This window comes from Chrysochloris asiatica, unplaced genomic scaffold (genome assembly GCF_000296735.1).
Source record: "Chrysochloris asiatica unplaced genomic scaffold, ChrAsi1.0 scaffold00038, whole genome shotgun sequence".
Classification (NCBI taxonomy): Eukaryota; Metazoa; Chordata; class Mammalia; order Afrosoricida; family Chrysochloridae; genus Chrysochloris; species Chrysochloris asiatica.
The window spans coordinates 12494383-12513325 of NW_006408556.1; the positions used below are offsets into that span (position 1 = coordinate 12494383).

The window sequence follows — 18943 nt, forward strand, 5'->3', positions numbered from 1 at the left end:
GCCTCACATCTAAAGTGCTTCTTGATTACTAGTCCCATCTGGAAGATGATGAAATTGGGGCCCACAGAGGTTAAGTAACTTGTCCAAAGCCACACAGCTAACTAGGGGAAGAACAGGGTTTTTAATGCAAACAACTAGCTCCAGAGCTCACACCATTACCCCCTGAACTGTGAGGCTTCCTTTGTGTTCAGCACAGTAATGAACACCAGTAACCCCTCAGGTAGGTTCTTGGAGTCTCGGGGAGATGGGAGTTCTTGGGGCCATAGCTGAGCTTCTCTAGGACCCTGGAGCCCCATCTGTTGATCCCTTGTCCTTTTCCTCTAACGGTAGATACCTTCCTTGCCTCCTCATCCCTGCCCCCAACTTACTCTCCAAAGAGAAAGGAGTCTCTGTCCCAGAATGAGCCCCAGGGCCTAGGATGTGAGCTCAAGGCTGGTGGGGGGGATAGGGAAGAACCAGGGATTGGCTCCTCACCCCTGTAGAGAGTGTAGTTTGTTGATTTTGAACTTAAGTGAACTAGGTAATGAAAGGAAATCAGTGGCAGCCCCTTTCCCAGTGGCCCCTGTGGGTCACTGCTCGCCCTGCTCCTTAGAGGCAGGATTCTCTGCTTTTTTACCTCCTGACCTTACACCCTCCCCACACTTGCCCTAGAGTTAGCTTTCAGAAGAGTTTCTAAAGCCCTCTTAGGTCTCTACTCCAGCCCAGTGAGATTACCTGGTTTGTACCCAGGTGGGAAGACGTCAACCATGAAAAATCTCATAGGTATCCTGGAGTTGTGGGTTGGGGGGTAGCAAGGGACAGGCTTTTTAGCTCTGTCTGCTCCCCAGCCTTTATCTCATCTTCTTAGTCCCCATGAGACTTCCTCCTCTGGAATTTTTGGAAGTTCTTCCTGGTATCTCACCACTATCTTTCTTGCTTCAGCTTTAGCCCAGAACTAGTCTGAGGACTTCCTTCTGGTCATTTGCTGGGGGGTTAACCTAAACCAAGCTTCATTCTAGTCTTCCCACCCTACATTGTCCCTCAATTATTCCACCCAGGAACTCCAGATCCCATACATAGAGGGTGAGTTTGAGTCCTGGCACCAAATTGTATTTAACCCCTCCCCCTTCCCCCCCTCCCCAGATAAGCTTCTTCTGTGCAGATACCACCCCTGCTTTTTCTGGCCAACGTAGCAAACTGTATTTGTGGTGGGTGGAAGGCTGGGGGCCTGAGAGGGTCCCTGACAGAGGACTGGAGGCATCTCTGGGCAGTTAGCCCGGGGCTCCCACTGCTGGGGCTTTAGTAAGCATCTGGCTATCCTGGCCATGCTCCAAATGGTGACTCATGAGCCTTGCTGAGTTTACAGGCTGATGGGTGCTCATGCTGGCACAGCCCCGCCTGGTAAGGGGCCAGCAGGGATACCAGGGAAGTTCTACCTGGGTTCTCAGAGCCCCAGAGGGCTGAGGAGAGGTGGGTGGAGCTGGCTATCACATGTACACACAGGTACTCAGTCTACCCAGGTCATTGCAGCCAGGGATGGCAGAGGCCAGGGAGGTATTCCAAGGTCTTCTATCCCCTGCCACCAAGTAGAAAAGCCCCAAGGAAGGAAATGCCACATCCGTTGTTGCATGCCACTCTTGGTGACTCACGCGCCTGATGCCTAGAAAAATCCAGGTGTCTGGGCTCAGGTTTACCTCCTGACGGTCATGCCATCTCCTCTAATTTGGTTCTCACTGCTGATGAGAATGAATGATCAGTTCCTTCGGTTCTAAGTGACCCTTGCCAGACAGAGTCCTCTGGGGATCCCAACATGCCTAAGGCACAATGTAGGTGGTAATGTGGAGATGGGGAGGAAAGAGACTTGAAAAGAGAAGGAAAGGAGAATCTAAAATGTAAAATCTAAAATTAAAACAAAAAAATTGTTTTTACATTGGTCTAGAATGTAATACAGATTGATCACTTTTACTTACCAGATCTCTTGTGTCCCATGGTAGTGGGACAAGTTATTTCATCTCTCTGGACCTGTATCCTCATTGCTAAAATGCCAACAGTACGTTGCCCGTCACAAGGTTGCTGTGAAGATTCAATGAGAGAATCCCCGCAAAGAGCTTAGTACAGAGTCTGGCATGTAAATACCTTCAGCACAATGCATGTGTGCAGGCCTGTGGCCGGGCAAGTGTTCGGAGCCCAATTAGCAGATGGGGAAAGTCAAGTGTGGTAATTTTAGAAAATAGTGACTGCCAGGTATGAGACAGTAAATCATCCCGTGCCCTACACCCATCACTGCCTATCTGTTGAGAGACCCACGGGTCAGAGGCAGGAAGGGAGCTGGAAAAAAGACCATCCGTGATATTATGGAACACTCCAGCCCATCTTGCCACCTAAGCATTTAGACAGCAAAACCCAAGTTCTTTAAGCTACTGCCTCAAGGCAACTGACAACAGGTACAAGCTGGTGCTGCAGGGGACAGGTTAGGGAGAGTGACAACCGGAACACCCTTGCAGCCCAGCTTTTCAGAGAGCCCTTTTGGGATACAGTTACGAAAGTCTTCAGTCCTTTGGATTGTCCAGCTTCCACATCCTCTCTTTATCTTTTCTCAAAATTTGCTTTGGGCAGGGGAGTCTGTGTGGGACACATACATAGGCCTGGATTCAATCCCACCCTCTTTCATTTTGACAAGTTATTTTCACTCCTGATCTCAGGTTTCCTCATTGGTAGAAATGGGGTAAACATACTCCGAAGGGTTAATGCATATATCATTCCCCTACCCCCACACTCCACCTCCCAGCCTTGCTTAGAAGCCTCAGACTTTTATTCCCACAGTGTGACCATGACTAAAAGGCTAGGCTATTCCCCATCCCCACGTGTTTGGACAGCCGTTGGCTGTGGTTCTAGTGTGGGCTACAAGAGTTGGGATACTAGAACTTCTCTGATGTTTCTGGACTCACTGCCCTCTCTGGTTGCTCCTTCTGCCTGGGAATCCCCCAATGGGGGACTCACATCTTAGTCCTGTCCCTGCCAGGGAAAGGGAACAACCACAGGTGGGGCTGGTGCCAGGGGTACTGCCCCAGATATACATCCCTGTAGGGCACTCCTCCCTGACTGGGCCCTACCCCTCATCCCCATCCCTTCCTCCCTCCCAGCCCCAGGGCAGCAGACACTTTGTGGTGCCTACTGTCTGCCCAGCACTCCTTTATAGGGTGGAAGTGAGAGAGAGCTCAGAGAAAAGTCCTGTACTCATGGGCTCACAGAGAGGGGGCAGATGGCAGACAGCACCATCAGGGCACTTGTCCTGCTAACATGGGGACAGGATACCACCACAGCTTGGACCTCCCTGGTTATGGCTACACAAGCTTCTGTCTCAACCTTTGGCCTGCAGCTGGAAGGACCCAACCCATTGCAGGGGACAGGAAGCACCTTGACTTTTAGAATCCTGATGTTCCAGCTGGAAAGTGTCCCCTCTTGTAGACAGTTTCTGTGCTATGTATTTAAGAATATTGACACATCAGAGAGGGCAAGTGCCTTGCTTGAGTTCACACAACACATTCAGTGCAAAGTTAAGAACAGAAACTTGCCTTTCTAACTCCCTGCCTGTAATCCAACCCAGCTGTAGACAGCTACACACATACCCACACCACACAGACCCTAGGATGGCGATAGCAAGTACTTCCTGGGCTTCAGTTCTAAGCCACTGTGTGTGCCTTCTGGACAGGTGTGCTGGACTGTGTGGCCCACAACTGAGGTCCTTATACCATACAGGCCACTTTTAAATCCCTCCTGGCCAGGCTTGCCTTGCAGGTAGTGGTCTCAGAATAGACTCAGTGAGTCAGGAATGATTTGGTACCACCCTTCTCCTGGATGGGGGAGAACCCCTCCAAAGCCTGGGTTCTACTGACTGTCTGTCACTAGGGTCTAATCTTTCTGCACCAAGGATAATACATCCTCACTATAGTGAGAGCCAAGCCTTGTAAGAGCTTCCTCACGGGGCCCTAACGAGATAGGTACTGTAGCTACTTCCATTGTAAAGACAGAGAATAGGAGGTAAAGTCACTGGTCCAAAGACACAGCTAGTAAGTAAATAACAGAGCCAGGCTTGGGGCCCAGGCAGCCTCTGTGCCACACTGAGTATGGTGTCCTGGGTGGGTGCTTGGCCTGGGGGCGTGGTCCAGGGGAGCAGCCTAACAGGGCCAACTCCAGCAGGTGCCGGTGTCGGTGGCCATGATGTCGCCGCAGATGCTCACCCCCCAGCAGATGCAGCAGATCCTGTCGCCCCCACAGCTACAGGCCTTGCTCCAGCAGCAGCAAGCTCTCATGCTCCAGCAGGTGAGTCTGACCCAGGGCAGCAGGGGGGACAGAGGGAGGAGAGACCAGTGAGTTGGGCTCTGTCCCCCCTCATCTGCCTGGCCTCCCACCACCCTTCCTGTTTACTACCAACATCACTGGGCCCCAAGGCAGCTGCAGAAACCAGTTTGGTGCTCAGAGAGACAGTTTGGGCTGGACTGGTCTGCATTCCTCCAGAGTAACTGGGGAGGTCAGAGGGCAGGCTTCTCCCCACAGCAGCACCCCCGACAGCTCTCCCTGTGTTCTGGCCTCACCTCCATCTCTAGAAGCTTGGGGAAGAGCAAAGTACAGGAACACCCAGGCACCTTGTCACGACCTGTTCAAGAGACTCACCAAGAGACAGGGAGGGGTCAGAGCTGCAAGCTGGGGGTCCTGTTCCCTGTCTCTTCCCTCCCTGCCCTGTCCTGAAACTCCCCACCCCAGGCTTCATCCAGAGCCTAGGGAGAACAGAATTGGAGTTGCTTTGGGGCCCTTCATAACCACTCCCTCCCTCAACCTAGCTGCAAGAATATTACAAGAAGCAGCAAGAGCAGCTCCACTTACAACTCCTCACTCAGCAGCAGGCTGGAAAACAGCAACCCAAAGAGGTAAGAGGCTCTGTCAGCCTCCCCCCCACCCCCCACCTTGTAGGATGCTCTTTCCTTCCCCATCAGCTGCAGCCCCAGCGGGGCTGGAGTTCCTAAAGTGCTTAAGAGAGAATTGTCTTGTGGGAACAACAGAAAAATCCGGAAAAAGTTAGGGAAGTGGAAATCTCACTAAAATTTCTTCCTCTACCCTCACCCTGCTCATTCTTTCCCTCCTGGCATGGTACTGTTGGATTCATATGAGCAAGAAGGCTGAGCACTGTGTTGTCTCTTTGTGTGCATGTGGACATGCACGTGTGTGTCATCAACCACGTTTGTGAGCATCTAATGGTCCATACTCATGTCTAGCTGCCTTGTTTTTATGCCCACTTCTCAGCACCACAGCCCTCCACTTCTCTGCCTGGGAATCTTCCAGCCCCTCAGAACCCCTGCTCTCAACTCCTGCTGCATCTGACGCTATCCTGCCAACAACCATCCCTTCCCCTACCACACAGCTTTGTCCTTAGAACTCCCACACTCCTGCTTCATTGGGTCACAGTGCCCCCCTGGACTTCCATTCCAGGCCTTTTAGCACCCCTCACCAAACATGCTGCTGGCTAAACTGCCACCTCTTCTGGGAAGGTGGCCCTGATGAAGCCCAGTTCTCTTCCAAACTCCCTGGGCCTCCCTCTCTCCACTCTGGTAATTGTGGCATTATCTGCCAGTAAATCTCTAGGCCTGGTTTCTCTGTCTTGTCTTTTTATTGAGTAGTCAGCCCCCACCACCACCACCACCACCTCACCCCACCCCCAGGCCAGGCAGGCAGAGACCCGGGACATGTTTGGCTCCCGGGCTCAGCAAAGACTTGCTGACAGCCTGGCTTGTCAGAGCCTGTGTGAAGACCTGAATGGGGGGCGGGGAGAGAATGAGAGAAAGAGAGAGAATGAGATCGCCCGCCTGGGCATTGGTACAGTGATTGTTCTCTGAGCCGGCTTCCAGAGACCTGCTGATTTTCCAAAGTGCTGTCTGACTCCTCAGTTCTTATCTAAGGAGCAAGAAAGAGGAGCTGGAAGGGAGAAGGCCCCCTCCCCAGAGCAGGCGGGGGCACCCCGGGCATGTGGGGAAGGGTGCCTGCCAGGCGGGAGTGGCCCCCAGAGCCTGACAGACTCATCGATCATTGTGATGAGAGGGGCTACCCTGCACCCCCCACCCCCCAGGCGCTCACACAGCTGCCTTAGGGGCGCTGGCGCTGCTGGAGGAGGGTAGTGGGCGGGAGGGCGGGCTTCGTGCTGCGTGTGTGTCTGGGTCTGGCTGTGTGTGTTTGCGCACGTGCGTGTGTGTGTGCGTGCGTGCGTGCATGCGTACATGCGTACATGCGTGTGTTTACTGCGAGGAGGCATGCAGCCTTATGGAAGCTGGGCCGGGAGCAGAGAAGCTGCAGCTGCGGACTCCGCCACGGCTGCTCCGGGGGCAGACAGGCCCTGGGAGGGGGTGGCCGCAGGGTGGGGACCAGATGGCACTCCAGGGGCTGATGGCGCCCCTCTCTGCCCGCCCCCTCGGGCTCCCCACCAGGCTCTGGGGAACAAACAGCTGGCCTTCCAGCAGCAGCTCCTGCAGATGCAACAGTTGCAGCAACAACACCTGCTCAACCTGCAGAGGCAGGGACTGGTCAGCCTGCAGCCCAACCAGGCCTCGGGGCCCCTCCAGAACCTTCCGCAAGGTGAGAGGCCCTCGCCCCCTGTGCCTCCAGCCTAGCCCCACAGCCCTCCCTCGTACCTGCGGGCAGACAAGCCCTCCTCCCGGGGCGAGTGGGGTGGCTGTGTGCTTTTTTGGGACCCTGCCAGCTTCCTTCCCTCTCCTGTAGCAGCCGTGTGCCCGACGGACCTGCCCCAGCTGTGGAAGGGTGAGGGTGCCCCCGGGCAACCCGCCGAGGACAGCGTCAAGCAGGAGGGGCTGGACCTCACTGGCACAGCCGCCACCGCTACCTCGTTCACTGCGCCACCCAAGGTTTCCCCGCCCCTCTCCCACCACACCCTGCCCAATGGACAGCCCACTGTGCTCACGCCTCGGAGAGACAGGTGAGGGGCCCAGGCAGGGACAGACCTGGACCCAAAGGATAATACCTATAGGGGGGCGGGCGGTGGGGGGCGGGGAGTGGGGCACAGCTTTCAGGGACCTGGAGTGCTCCCTCTTGTCCAGGCCACACACCAAAAATGTGTGTGAGGTGAGTGCTGGACCTCTGGGGAGCCCATAGGGGAGGGGTGTGTGTGTGTGTGTGTGTGTGTGTGTGTGTGTGTGTCACTGACACACACCTGGGGTCTCTGGGTCCCTGCCTACCACCTCCTTCCTGCCCTTGCAGCTCCTCCCACGAGGAGACCCCCAGCTCCCACCCCCTCTATGGACACGGTGAGTGTAAATGGCCAGGCTGTGAGACGCTGTGTGAAGACCTGGGCCACTTTATCAAGTAGGTTATCACTCTCTTCTTCCCACCGCACCAGGGCCCCCCCACCACCCCAGCCTGCCACCTAGCCTAACCCCTGTTGGGCCTTCAGTCACCATCTGCCTCACTGTTTGCACCCCAGGGGCCCACCCCCCTCCCTAACCTACATCCCTGGGACCTGCAGTCCCCCACTTGTCCCCAGGCTGCCAGAGCAGAACAGGGAGGACAGATGCAAGCATTTGTTGTCTCCCCCCACCCCAGACTCCGTCTGAGAGTGATGGCCTAGTGACGGGGCCCTAGGCCGTTGGCCAGGCGGATGGCCAGCTGCCACAGCCGTGCCAGGCTCTGTCACTGACTGATTAACTCCGCTGTCTCCCAGACCCTTGCAGCATCAGGGTCAAACAAATTGTTTTCACGCTTCGTCAGAGGTTTACTTAATTAGTTCATTTGCAATTAGATCTCTCTGTAGCTGGGATTTTAGCAAAGACATCAAAGGAGGCTGAGGAGGAGGCAGCTTCCTCCTTTGCCCCTGTTTCCACCTCTTCCTTCTTTGTAAGTTCTCCTGGTCTGGCTGCATTTCAGCCCGTGGGTGGGGCTGGGGGAGGGGATTGGTGGGCTAGGGACTGCAGGGAAACCTGGGTCACTCTCTTCTCTCCATCCTTCTTCCTATGAAGACACCTCAACACAGAGCACGCCCTGGACGACCGGAGCACGGCCCAGTGCCGGGTCCAGATGCAGGTGGTGCAGCAGCTGGAGATCCAGGTGTGGCCCCGGGAGGATGCAGGGAGGATGATGTGGGCTCCACCCACTGGACCACCCACAACACTGACTGTCCAGGAGTGGTTGGGGGGCTCATGAGAGGGTTATGTGGTCAAAGCCACCATTGTATATATGCTTCCTAAGTCCCAATTAGGTCATGAGGTGAGGGCGAGTGAGCCACTGAGGTGACTGGAATGCACAAAGTCCCAAAAAAGGTTGGAGGTGTCTCTACTGAGAGGTCCAGAAGAGATTCGCTACCTAAATACACCAGCAAAAAGCAGTATTGGTCACTAAGTGTGTGCCATGCTGAATAACTCAGTCCTCAGTCATGGCTACTATTATTATACCCATTTTGTTGATGGAGAAAACTGAGGCACAGAGAGTTGAAGTAGTGAATGACAGTGCTGGAATTCAAATCCAGTCCAACCTCCTGTAACTAAGTACAAATACCGGAGACTACCCAGGACAGCTTGTCCATCTTTACCCATCTCCTTTTGGCACAGAGCTGAGTATACTGCCATGAGAGGGTAGTCATGGGAGACCTGAATGTGGGGGTAGGGGTGAGGCAGTCATCTGCTCCTCTGCCTTGTCCTTCAGCCAGGGAAGATGCAGTCACAGCTAAGTGTCATGGAATTAGGCAGGGTTCAGAGAAACAGCAACCATGGCCCTGCCTTCACGGGGAGGAAAAGGCAGGTGGTGCTGGTGGAAAGAAGTCTCCTGATATGTAGTGTTCCTAATGAGCTCTAGCCAGGGACACCCAGGGAGGACAGAGGGACAGAGGGAGGACCTTATGAACAGGTAGCCCTCAGATCTGGTGTTGAGGGGCCAGATGGGCTGAGAAGAGGCTGAGCCCTTCCAGGAGTAAGATGTAGAGGGACCAGGGATGTTCAGATGTGGAAGCTAGTGGTGGTGAGGCTAGGGGGCTTTCTAAGGAGAGTTGGATGTGGAGGAGGAAGAGGAGTGGGCCCCTAAAGTTAGTGGAGCCCAAGCTCACCTCCATCTCTCCGCAGCTCGCCAAGGAGAGTGAGCGGCTGCAAGCCATGATGGCCCACCTGCACATGCGGCCCTCTGAGCCCAAACCCTTTAGCCCACCGGTAAGTGACTGGCCCCTCCCAAGCCCCTTGGGACCCTGTCCCTTCAGCGCTGGTCTCAGCGCCATCCCTGTTGCTCACAGCTGAACCCGGCCCCCGGCTCCTCCTCATTCTCCAAGGTGACCGTCTCCGCAGCTGATTCCTTCCCAGATGGCCTCGTGCACCCCCCCACCTCAGCTGCAGCCCCTGTCACCCCCTTGAGGCCCCCTGGCCTTGGCTCTGCCTCCCTGCACAGTGGAGGTCCCACCCGACGGAGGAGCAGCAGCGACAAGTTCTGTTCCCCCATCTCCTCAGGTAAGTGCAGATGGGAGTGGCAGGAGTCTCAGGAAAAGATTGCTGCCCCCACTCTGGGGCTGGATCTCCATCCTTCTACCCCCCACCTTCCCTCTGCCTGTCTCCCCAGAGTTGGCCCAGAATCATGAGTTTTACAAGAACGCCGACGTCAGGCCCCCGTTCACCTATGCCTCCCTCATCCGCCAGGTGAGCCCTGTAAAAAGGAGCAGAGTGGGGGAGAATAGTGTACAGGTTGTACACCCCAGCCCTCCCTATACCCTCACCTCACCTCCCCAGGCTCTAGGGGGCTCCAGGGCCAGAGGATAGAGTCCTTTCTCCTATATTCACAGGTATCATGTGGTTTTCCTTTTGTTTTCTCAGCCCAGTCGGCCTGCTGGTCACACCGACATATCTCTAGGGGGGCACACACACACTCTGCCACTCATACCCACTGTGCCATTCACTTTCCCATGAGGACCGTTAGCCTGCTCCCCAACCACACACACACACACACACACACACACACACCTGCCTCTGTTCCCTCCTTTATGTGCATAATCCTGTGTCCTCAGTGCTGACCTAATAGTCATATCACACACATTTGGACACTGTCCTCTCTCTCTCGCTCTTGGGTACTGTCCCCCCCCCCCCAATACACACACACACAGTTTCATGTTTAAGGGTGCCTTTTTCCAGAATCAGGATAGCCTTCCCTTTCCAGGACAGCAGGCATTTGAAGTCATTTTCTCTCCAGATAAAAATGTCCACATGCTTCTTGCGCAAGTGCACAGCGCTGGGGGAGCATGTGTTCTGTTCAGCATGTGGCTGGGCAGTCACCAGCCAGGTCCCCTCAGGCGACACCAAGCACCCACACATTTCTGCAGCAGGTCTCTGCTCACAGAGTGGGTCGTTTGGAGGGGGCCAGCCAGGAGAGATTCTTGGTGGGGAGAACACAGGGCTGTGACCCTTCAAGCTGGGACTGAGGGTCTCTGCTTTGTCCTTACCCACAGGCCATCCTGGAAACCCCTGATAGGCAGCTGACCCTGAATGAGATCTATAACTGGTTCACCCGAATGTTCGCCTATTTCCGGAGAAACACTGCCACCTGGAAGGTGAGGCCCTCCCCTCTACCTGCCCCAGGCCCAGCCAGCCTTGGCCATTCACATCTTTTGAACATCAGTGCTGCCCAACAGCTGGCCCCCTTTGGGAGAGGTGGTTCTGCAGGCACCGCTGAACCCTAGTCCGTTGCTGCAGGGCTCCAACTGTTTTTTCCTCTCCAACTGCCTTTTCATGAACTTTCACTTCTAGCCTGGTGCTGTCTTCTTTCTGGGACAAAACCCTAGCCCCACCAAGTAGGGCTGAGCTAAATTCACAGGGACCCTGAGGCTGTAGATACATACATGTGCTGAAGCCCTGGAAGGTGGGAGAGGAAGTGCAGGCCAGGATGTGTGGCTGGACCAGGGCCTGTGTACCGTGCTCTGGGACACAAATACACGCACTCACACTCTCTCCCCCACTGCCATCAGTGGCAGGAAGATAATTGACTCCATCCAATTAGTCATTTCAGCACCTTCAGCCATAGGAGTTTTCCTGGGGGACCAGAAGCAGGAAAGGGAGGGGAGGCTAGAAAAATGGAACTCAAGAGTTATGGGCCAGGGCACTAAGCCATTTGTTTTTCTATAGCTAATATGCTATGTGTGTGTTTCTATTGGGTGAAAGAATTAGGACCTGTGCAGCAGCATGGGAAGGGGCTCTCTAAATTGGGGGAAGGAGGGAGTATTGGAGAAGGTTAGAACTGGGAGGGAGTCCTTATCTCTAACCTTGATTGGCTCTTGAGTCCCCCTGCTGGCCACTGTAGAAATGGCAGGTAATAGGACACCTGCCCTCATCCCACCAGCTTTCAACAAGTGTCAGTTGCTGAGTCCCCTCCCCACGGGTGCCCAGGACTACTGGGTGGGAGGTGACCTTCTGATAGAGCAGTGTGCTGGGTCCAGCAGGAGGGACTGCTCCATGACCCTGGGCATCCTCTCACGGAGTTCCCAAAGCCTGGGAGAGAGGCTGGTAGACTAGACAGTGGCTCTGATTGGCTGTGAGTGATATCATTTCCTGCCAACCACAGTCCTGTCTTCTTTCTAAACAAGCTGGGGCCTTCCTGAGGTCACCTGGTCTAGTCCCCAACTTCCAGACCAGTTTAGAAACCCGGTTTTAGAAACGACAGAGTCCTACACAAATGTAAATGGTTGTTGTGATTATATTTTATACTTTCCAAGCACATTTCCTTTATAAGGTGTTAAGTACCGTCCAGTTGATTCCAACTCATAATGGCCCTGTATAGCAGGGGTGTTGTTGTTAAGTGCTGTTGAGTTGATTCCAACCCATAGGGACTCTGAATAGGGTTTCCAAGGAGCAGCTGGTGAACTTGAACCACCGACCGACCTTGCAGTTCAAACAACTTTGCAGTCTGACGCATTAGCCCACAGCGCCACAGCAGGACTCCTATAGCAGGGGTGTTGTTGTTATGTGCTGTTGAGTTGATTCCAACCCATAGCGACCCTGTATACGGTTTCTGTGAGCTTGGACCGCTGACCTTGCCGTTCAAACGGCTTTGCAGTCTGGTATATTTACCCACAGCACCACACCAGGACTCCGTAGCATGGGATTCTACAAGAACATATAGCATCATTCACAGGCCATACAAAATTATCAGCTTAAAAATTAGCTAGCTGTATTTGGTCAAACATTTAATTAATTTGCCCCTCATGTGTGGTGTGGAGTCCTGGTGTCATGCTGTGAGTTAATGCGCCAGACTGCAAAGCTGTTTGAACTGCAAGGTCTGTGGTTCAAACTCATCATCTGCTCCTTAGAAACCCTATACAGGGTCACTATGGGTCGGAATCAACTTAACAGCACTTAACAACAGTGTATGGCGCTATAGGATCAGCACTGGACTGCAAACCACAAGGTCGGCAGTTCAAACCTGCCAGCTGCTCCTTGGAAACCCTATAGAGGGTTGCTATGAGCCAGAACCCATTCCACTGACACTTAACAACAACAGTGTGATGGCTAGAACTGTGCTTGCCTTGGTAGGACCAGGTGTGGCACTGAAGGATAAAACACTGGACCGTAAGGTCGGCTTGAACCGAAAGGTTAGTGGTTCAAATTTACCAGCCGCTCTTTGGAAACCCTTCATAAATAGAGTTGCTATGAGTCAGAACTGACTTAAGAACACATAACTTAACAACAAACATGACCTGCTGGCCAGATGGCCCCCAGCCCTGCTGTATAAGGTTTCTGAGGAGCAGCTGGTAGGTTTAAACCACTGACCTTGCGATCTAGTCTTCTATCCTGTAGTGCCATACCAGGACTCCCATGTCCTTTACTATTACATATTATTTTAATAATCACATGTTAATATTACGTATTAGTATAGGACCTCGTTTCCGTAACTTCCTCCTTGGGGGCAGAGTCCCCTCATCTCCTTCCTTCTTGGTCTCTTACTTGCATTACCCACTTCAGTGTCTGGGGCTTTCTGCAGCTCAGGAGGACTAGGTTTAGGTGATTGTCCTGAAACCTCTCAGTGACTCTATCCCCTATAGCCTAGCCCATACTGTCTTCCAGACTCCCAGCCACACTACCTCCTGTTCCTACCTTGCAGACTCCCAGCCATACTGCTTCCCGTTACTCCCTTCCACACTCCCATCCATATTACTTCCAATTACTATATTCCAGACTCCCAGCCATTACTACCGTCCCTACTTGACTTCCATACTACCTCCCATAACTGCCTCCCATTCTCCCACCCATACTTCCTCCCATTATTACCTTCCATACTCCCTTCTACTGGTTATCCCGTCATCTCAGTGGTGTGGTTCTCCCTTACAGTCCTTCACTTCCATCTCCTCTCACCTGGTCTGGTTCCAATAAGAGGCTGGGCTGTTTGGGTGGGGGGGAAAGTGAATAACCAAGCAGGTGACCTTCCCCAGTAACAGTGTCCAGCTGCTTTTTCACCCCCTTGAGGATTCTAGCACCTGTGTCCTCCGTATGATAGAGCAGAATCCATCTCAGCTTGAGGTCCACTTGGACCCTCAGGTTAATGCAGCCTTGCTTCACTCATGTTACTTGGGAGATGTGCCCTGTCAACACATCTTTCCCGTCCCCCCTGTGTCTGCCTCTTGAGGTGCCACCTCTTCCTCTCCTGAAGTATTTTTGACTCCTTCCCTCTCTCTTCCTTCCCCTTCCTGGCCTCCACCCTATGATGCTGTCCACTACAGACCAGGGCAGAAGGGTTGGGAGCAGGCATGGGCCAAGCCAGCTGCCGTGCATCCAGGGACAGAGCTGCCATCTGCCAAGCTGATGGGCCTCCCCAGCCCTCCACTGTGTCCATCCCCTCCCCAGGCCCGTGTTGTGGGCCCGTCCTTTTGTTTACGCAGCCCCCGCCAGACCCCTTAAATTGCCGTTAATGTTTCAGCGTAACGAATTAGTCTCTCATCACGAATCAGGCTTCGAAATGAGGGAAAAAAGCCCCAGTGAGGCCATCCTCGGAAATTGGGGTCATTCTCATTTGCAAAGCGGAGGATCGGAGCCCCGTAATGCGGGCAAATTTATTCCGAGGCAGGAGCCCCAGCGTGATTAGGCCCTTTGTAATTATCGCTCCAAGAGATTCCACTCCAGCCGCCCGCCTCCCTCGTGGATTAGCAAGCGAGTCAGAAAAATACACAGGATTTAATTAGAGGCAAATTAAAATTGGTAATGAAATCGGGCCAGTTGCAAGTGGCAAGAGTTGGAAGGGAGAGAGGGAGCGTGGATCTCCAGGGGCACAGGCTGCCCGCCCTGCCGCTTTCTTCCACGTTTAGAAATGTAAAGAGGAGACAAGGATGGGGATGTGGCAGGGGAGGCTGAGGGAGGACAGGTAACAGGGACAGGGATGGTGAGGGCTGGGGATGGGGGTAGGGGAGCGCAGGATAGAACTGGAGGAGGTGGTGGATTAGGGCCCTAGCCCATACTCCCACCAGGGAATTGGGCCAGCCCCACCCTCACCCAAGTGTGTCTCATAAACCAGGTGACCTCAATTCCTCAAGTTATCCTGCTAGGAGGAGGTGGGGGCCCACAAGGTGACTTTTCCTCTTTTCTCTCCTCTTCCTTCTGCTTGTTCATTTATTTCAGTAAGTATGAGGAGGCTTCAAAAAGTTTGTAGGAAATGGAATTAAAAGATAGTGGAATTTTCCCACGAATGACTTGAAGCCCCCTCATATGTGCTGGGCCTCTACTGTAAACCTTGATTTCTCAGTAGCTGTCTGCTTTGAGCCAAGGCCCCCAGACTCCCAAGGGGGTCTGTAAAGGACCGCGAGGGTCCTTGAGGGTCCGTGAGTGAAATCTTGTAAATCTTGTGTACCGCCAGCTCCCTGCTTTGGGATGGAGATGGAGTGCTCTCTTGTGCTGATCAGAAGTCCTGATGAACATGTGTCATTGATTAATCATGATGAGGAAACAAATTATTACTAATTAGATGTCGTTAAGTTGGTAGACTGTTTTCCAAATGTGGCAAGGAGAAGAGGGGGGCAGGCAGTAGCATGCGCTGGTGCTGGTGGTGGAGTGAAAGCTGGGAGGCCCTGGCTCCAAAGGCGGAAGAGGGGCCTTCTGCTCTGGCTGACTTCCTGTCAGCCGGGCCCCTTGGCCTGCTTAGTCCTGAACTACTGCTGCTGCTGGGAGGACCAAGGATTTCCCATATATATTCACCTGAGCAGAGGGGGCCCGAGAAGTCACCTCTGAGCATCCGTCCCTTCTTTGCTGCACCCCCAGAACGCTGTGCGTCACAACCTCAGCTTGCACAAGTGCTTTGTCCGCGTGGAGAATGTCAAGGGTGCTGTGTGGACCGTGGACGAGCGAGAGTATCAGAAGCGGAGACCGCCAAAGATGACGGGGTATGTGGGCCAGCCCTAGTGGTTCCACCCCCTGGATTCCCCCCAAGTTATACCATAGGTGCCACATCCCTGTCATTTTGGGAGGGTGAGGTGAGGGGAGAAAGGGCAGGGGTGCTCAGTGCGTGGGGAGAGGAGGTCAGAGTCTGGCAGTGATGGAGGATAGAAGGTGGACACATCTGTCTTGTCCTGTCTTCACTCCTGACGAAGGAGGAGGGGACCCAGGGGGACCTAGAACCAGAGGGCGAGAGATACAAAGTAGCCACGGGCAAAACTGGGATTCTGGCAGAGACCAGCCACTGGGACCACTGGTGAGCGGGCTGCCATTCCCACAGCCCACACTTTCCCCGCTCAGACAGGTGACAGCAGTCATCACAGGATGGCCTCACCTCTTTGTTTTCTACAGGAAGGAGGCCCAGAGAGGGCAAGGAGCTGGTGGGAGGCCACACAGCAGGCTCATAGCAGAGCTGGGCCAAGGACCTGGTCTCCGACCCCCTAGTCCTGTGCTTTCTGCTGTATGTAACACAGCATTTTAAATAGAAACTGCAGAACCCAGAGAGGGGCAAACTCTCTCTTGACTTCCTTCTAGCTGCAGTGTGACCTTCTCCCTACCCCTGGCAACACATTTGTGGGCAGAGAGGAAGAGAAAGTTTTGACGCCCCTTAGATGGATGTGTCCCCAGTTCTTTAAGCTCCTCCCCCAAGGCAGTTGTGGGTGTTGGGGCAGGGTGGGGGCCTGAAATGGGGGAGGGAACCTCTGTACTGGTAACCACACCAGATATTTTCATGCCTCATTTTAACTAGTTGCTGTTGAGTCAGCCCTGACTCATGGCAACCCCATCTGTGTCAGAGAGAGCTGACATACGTCAGTCATAGAGTTTTCATGGGCTGATTTCAGACATAGATTGCCAAGTCATTCTTCTGAGGCACCTCTGGATGGATTTGAACCTCCAACCTTTCAGTTAGCAGCCATGCCCACTAACTGTTTGCAGTACCCACAGACTCCTTCTGCCTCATTACCTACTTAGAATCAGGAGACCAGGGTTCCAATTGCACCTCTGCTTCTCATCAGTTGTGTGATCTTGGATCAGTTCTTTAACCTCTCCTAAACAAAACAAAAAACCCCAAAAACCCCACTGCTATTAAGTTGATTTGGACTCACAGAGATCCTATAGGCTAGAGCAGAACTGTTCCAAGATTGTAAATCTTTACAGGGGCAGACTGCCTCTTCATTTTCCCTCCGAGCAGTGAGTTCGTACTACTGACCTTTCTGTTAGCAGTTCAACACTTGACTCACTGTGCCACCAGGCTTCATAACCTCTCCTAGACTGTCCATTAGGGTAATTCCTTGGGTCATTACTTTTCCTGACCCAAATCTCCACCACAGCTCCATGCAGAAAATCCTATTGTGTGGAGATGGACTGAGCTCAAAATTATAAGAAAGTGTGGGTTTTACTAATAAGGCCCCCTCAAGGCTATGGCTCAGGCCTTGCTGAATGTGGAAGAAGGCTGTTGGGAGCCACACAGTGTGAAGACCGAGCTGGGGAGGGATCCCAGGGCGCCCACTGTAACTAGATGCACCTGGAAGAAGGAAGTTACTATCGATGATGATGGAATAAGGCCAAGCATGCCCAAGGCAGGAGTCTCACAGAACTGTGGATGGTGTCTGGGCCTACTCTGGCCTCACAGGTCATTGGGAGGCACAAAGATAACAAATGGGACAGTAGCAGTGGGTATAGCCAGTCCAGAGATGGGAGTGAGGAGTCAGAGGCTGTGAGCCACTGCTTGTCTTCTGTCTCCCTCAGGAGCCCTACCCTGGTGAAGAACATGATCTCGGGCCTCAGTTATGGAGCACTTAATGCCAGCTACCAGGTGACAGGCCTTCAGAGCCTACCCACCCCTCTGTTTCCTGCCTCCTTGCTTTCCCTCCAACACATGCTGGCCTTCTAGAATAGTCCTTCCCCAGCCTCCCTGGCAGAGGGCCCATTGGAGGAGGGGGAAGATAGTGCTGTGCTGCTGAAACCCCAAGTCTCTGCCCACCCCAACTCAAGCCCCACCTCCACGTCTAGTTTTTTGTCTGGGTTGCAATGAGGGGAATGAGGCTGGAAGCAGGGAGGTTAGCCTAACCTTCTGTGACTTGTCAACTCAGGTCCCAGGAGAGCTGGGAGACAGTAGGCTGAGGGTCAGAGCTCTGGATTTGTGGGGGGTACTGTGTTCAAAAGGGTGAGTCAGGGAGGTTTGCCAAGATAGATCTGCCAGCAGACAGACAGATAGACACACACACTGGAGACTCTTGAGGGGGGTGGAGAAGGGATTGAGGACTTGATCTGGTGTGCCGGTCCCATTGGAGCCTGCTGACTGGGCCCAACTCTGTGCCCCTCCAGGCCGCCCTGGCCGAGAGCAGCTTCCCCCTCCTCAACAGTCCTGGCATGCTGAACCCGGGCTCCACCAGCAGCCTCCTGCCCCTCAGCCACGAGGATGTGGGCGCCCCCGTGGAGCTGCTGTCCAGCAATGGCAGCAGCAGCCCCCCTCGCCTCTCCCCACCGCAGTATGGGTGAGCACACCCGCCCTCATCCCTAAGGGCCCCTCAGACATCCCAGAAGATGGCCCCATGTTGTCACTCCCACCATACCTCCTCCCAGGACTGGGGCCATGCCCCTCCTTTCTCTCTCAACACTCCCTCCCCACTTCCTCCTCCAATTCCCCATTCCCTTCCCCTCCCCACCTCCTGCTCCTCTTTCACTCAGTCCTCTCACCATCTCTCCCTTCCCATGTCCTTTCCTCTCCTTCCTCTCTTTTTATTCCCTCTCTCCTCCTTTCTTCTTCTCTTTCCTTCTCCTTCCCCCCCCCCCCTTCTCCTGGTGGCCCCTTCTTCTCTCCTCCCACCCTTTATCCTAGCACTCCTTCCCAGCCACTCTGGCCCTCTCTCCTGTTTCTTCCATGAGACCCCTGGGGGGAGACCAGACCTAAAATGTCAGGCCCCAGGGACTCTGAGTGATGGGGTCCTGGAAGACTGGCAGTCCTGGGCTGTGGATACCCCCATGGTGCCCCCAGCCTTACCAAGTGGGTTTTCCAGGGTGGTCAGGGACAGGCACTGTCAGTACCCACCTCGTCCCTTCTGCCACAGCCACCAGGTGCAGGTGAAAGAGGAGCCAGCAGAGGCTGAGGAGGATGGGCGACCCAGGCCCCCCCTGGTTCCCCCCAATCCCAACACCACTGGGCCTGTGGAAGACAGGGACCTGGAGGAGGAGCTGCCGGGAGAGGAACTGTCCTAAGGGCCTCAAGGGGCAGGCAGGGCAGGGGTGAGACCCTCCCTCCCAGAACCCAGGCTCCACCTACCCCCACTCCACAGCCCCTCCCAACCCTCAAGGCACTTCCAGGGCTCAAAGTGGGGTGGGGAGGGGGTGCTCCTGACAGCCGCCCCAGGAGACATAACCCCTGGTCTGGGACCAGTGGAGGGCCTAGACACCTCCTCAGACCCTCCCCCACGTCTGGATACCCCCAACCACCAGCAGCAGCAGGGCTCTCCCCCCCCCCACCAGCTCTCCCCTACATGGCCCCTCAGCGCCAGGGAGACCCG

At 54.3% G+C, this 18943-nt stretch overlaps 1 protein-coding gene across 2 annotated transcripts in view; it reads left to right on the forward strand.

Moving 5' to 3' along the window:
* The window catches only part of FOXP4 (forkhead box P4), a 38842-nt gene extending 20204 nt beyond the window's left edge, over positions 1-18638 (forward strand). Inside the window, exons 3-16 of one of the 2 annotated variants that reach the window (XM_006860443.1) lie at positions 4180-4302; positions 4821-4907; positions 6456-6603; positions 6748-6961; positions 7243-7347; positions 7998-8085; positions 9093-9176; positions 9257-9467; positions 9577-9653; positions 10457-10558; positions 15246-15367; positions 17169-17235; positions 17748-17917; positions 18491-18638. In XM_006860443.1, the coding sequence (XP_006860505.1) occupies positions 4180-4302; positions 4821-4907; positions 6456-6603; positions 6748-6961; positions 7243-7347; positions 7998-8085; positions 9093-9176; positions 9257-9467; positions 9577-9653; positions 10457-10558; positions 15246-15367; positions 17169-17235; positions 17748-17917; positions 18491-18638 (1746 nt within the window). The remainder of the gene's footprint in view (positions 1-4179; positions 4303-4820; positions 4908-6455; positions 6604-6747; positions 6962-7242; positions 7348-7997; positions 8086-9092; positions 9177-9256; positions 9468-9576; positions 9654-10456; positions 10559-15245; positions 15368-17168; positions 17236-17747; positions 17918-18490) is intronic. The other variant, XM_006860444.1, reaches the window with a different exon arrangement.
* The last annotated feature ends 305 nt before the right edge of the window (positions 18639-18943 follow it).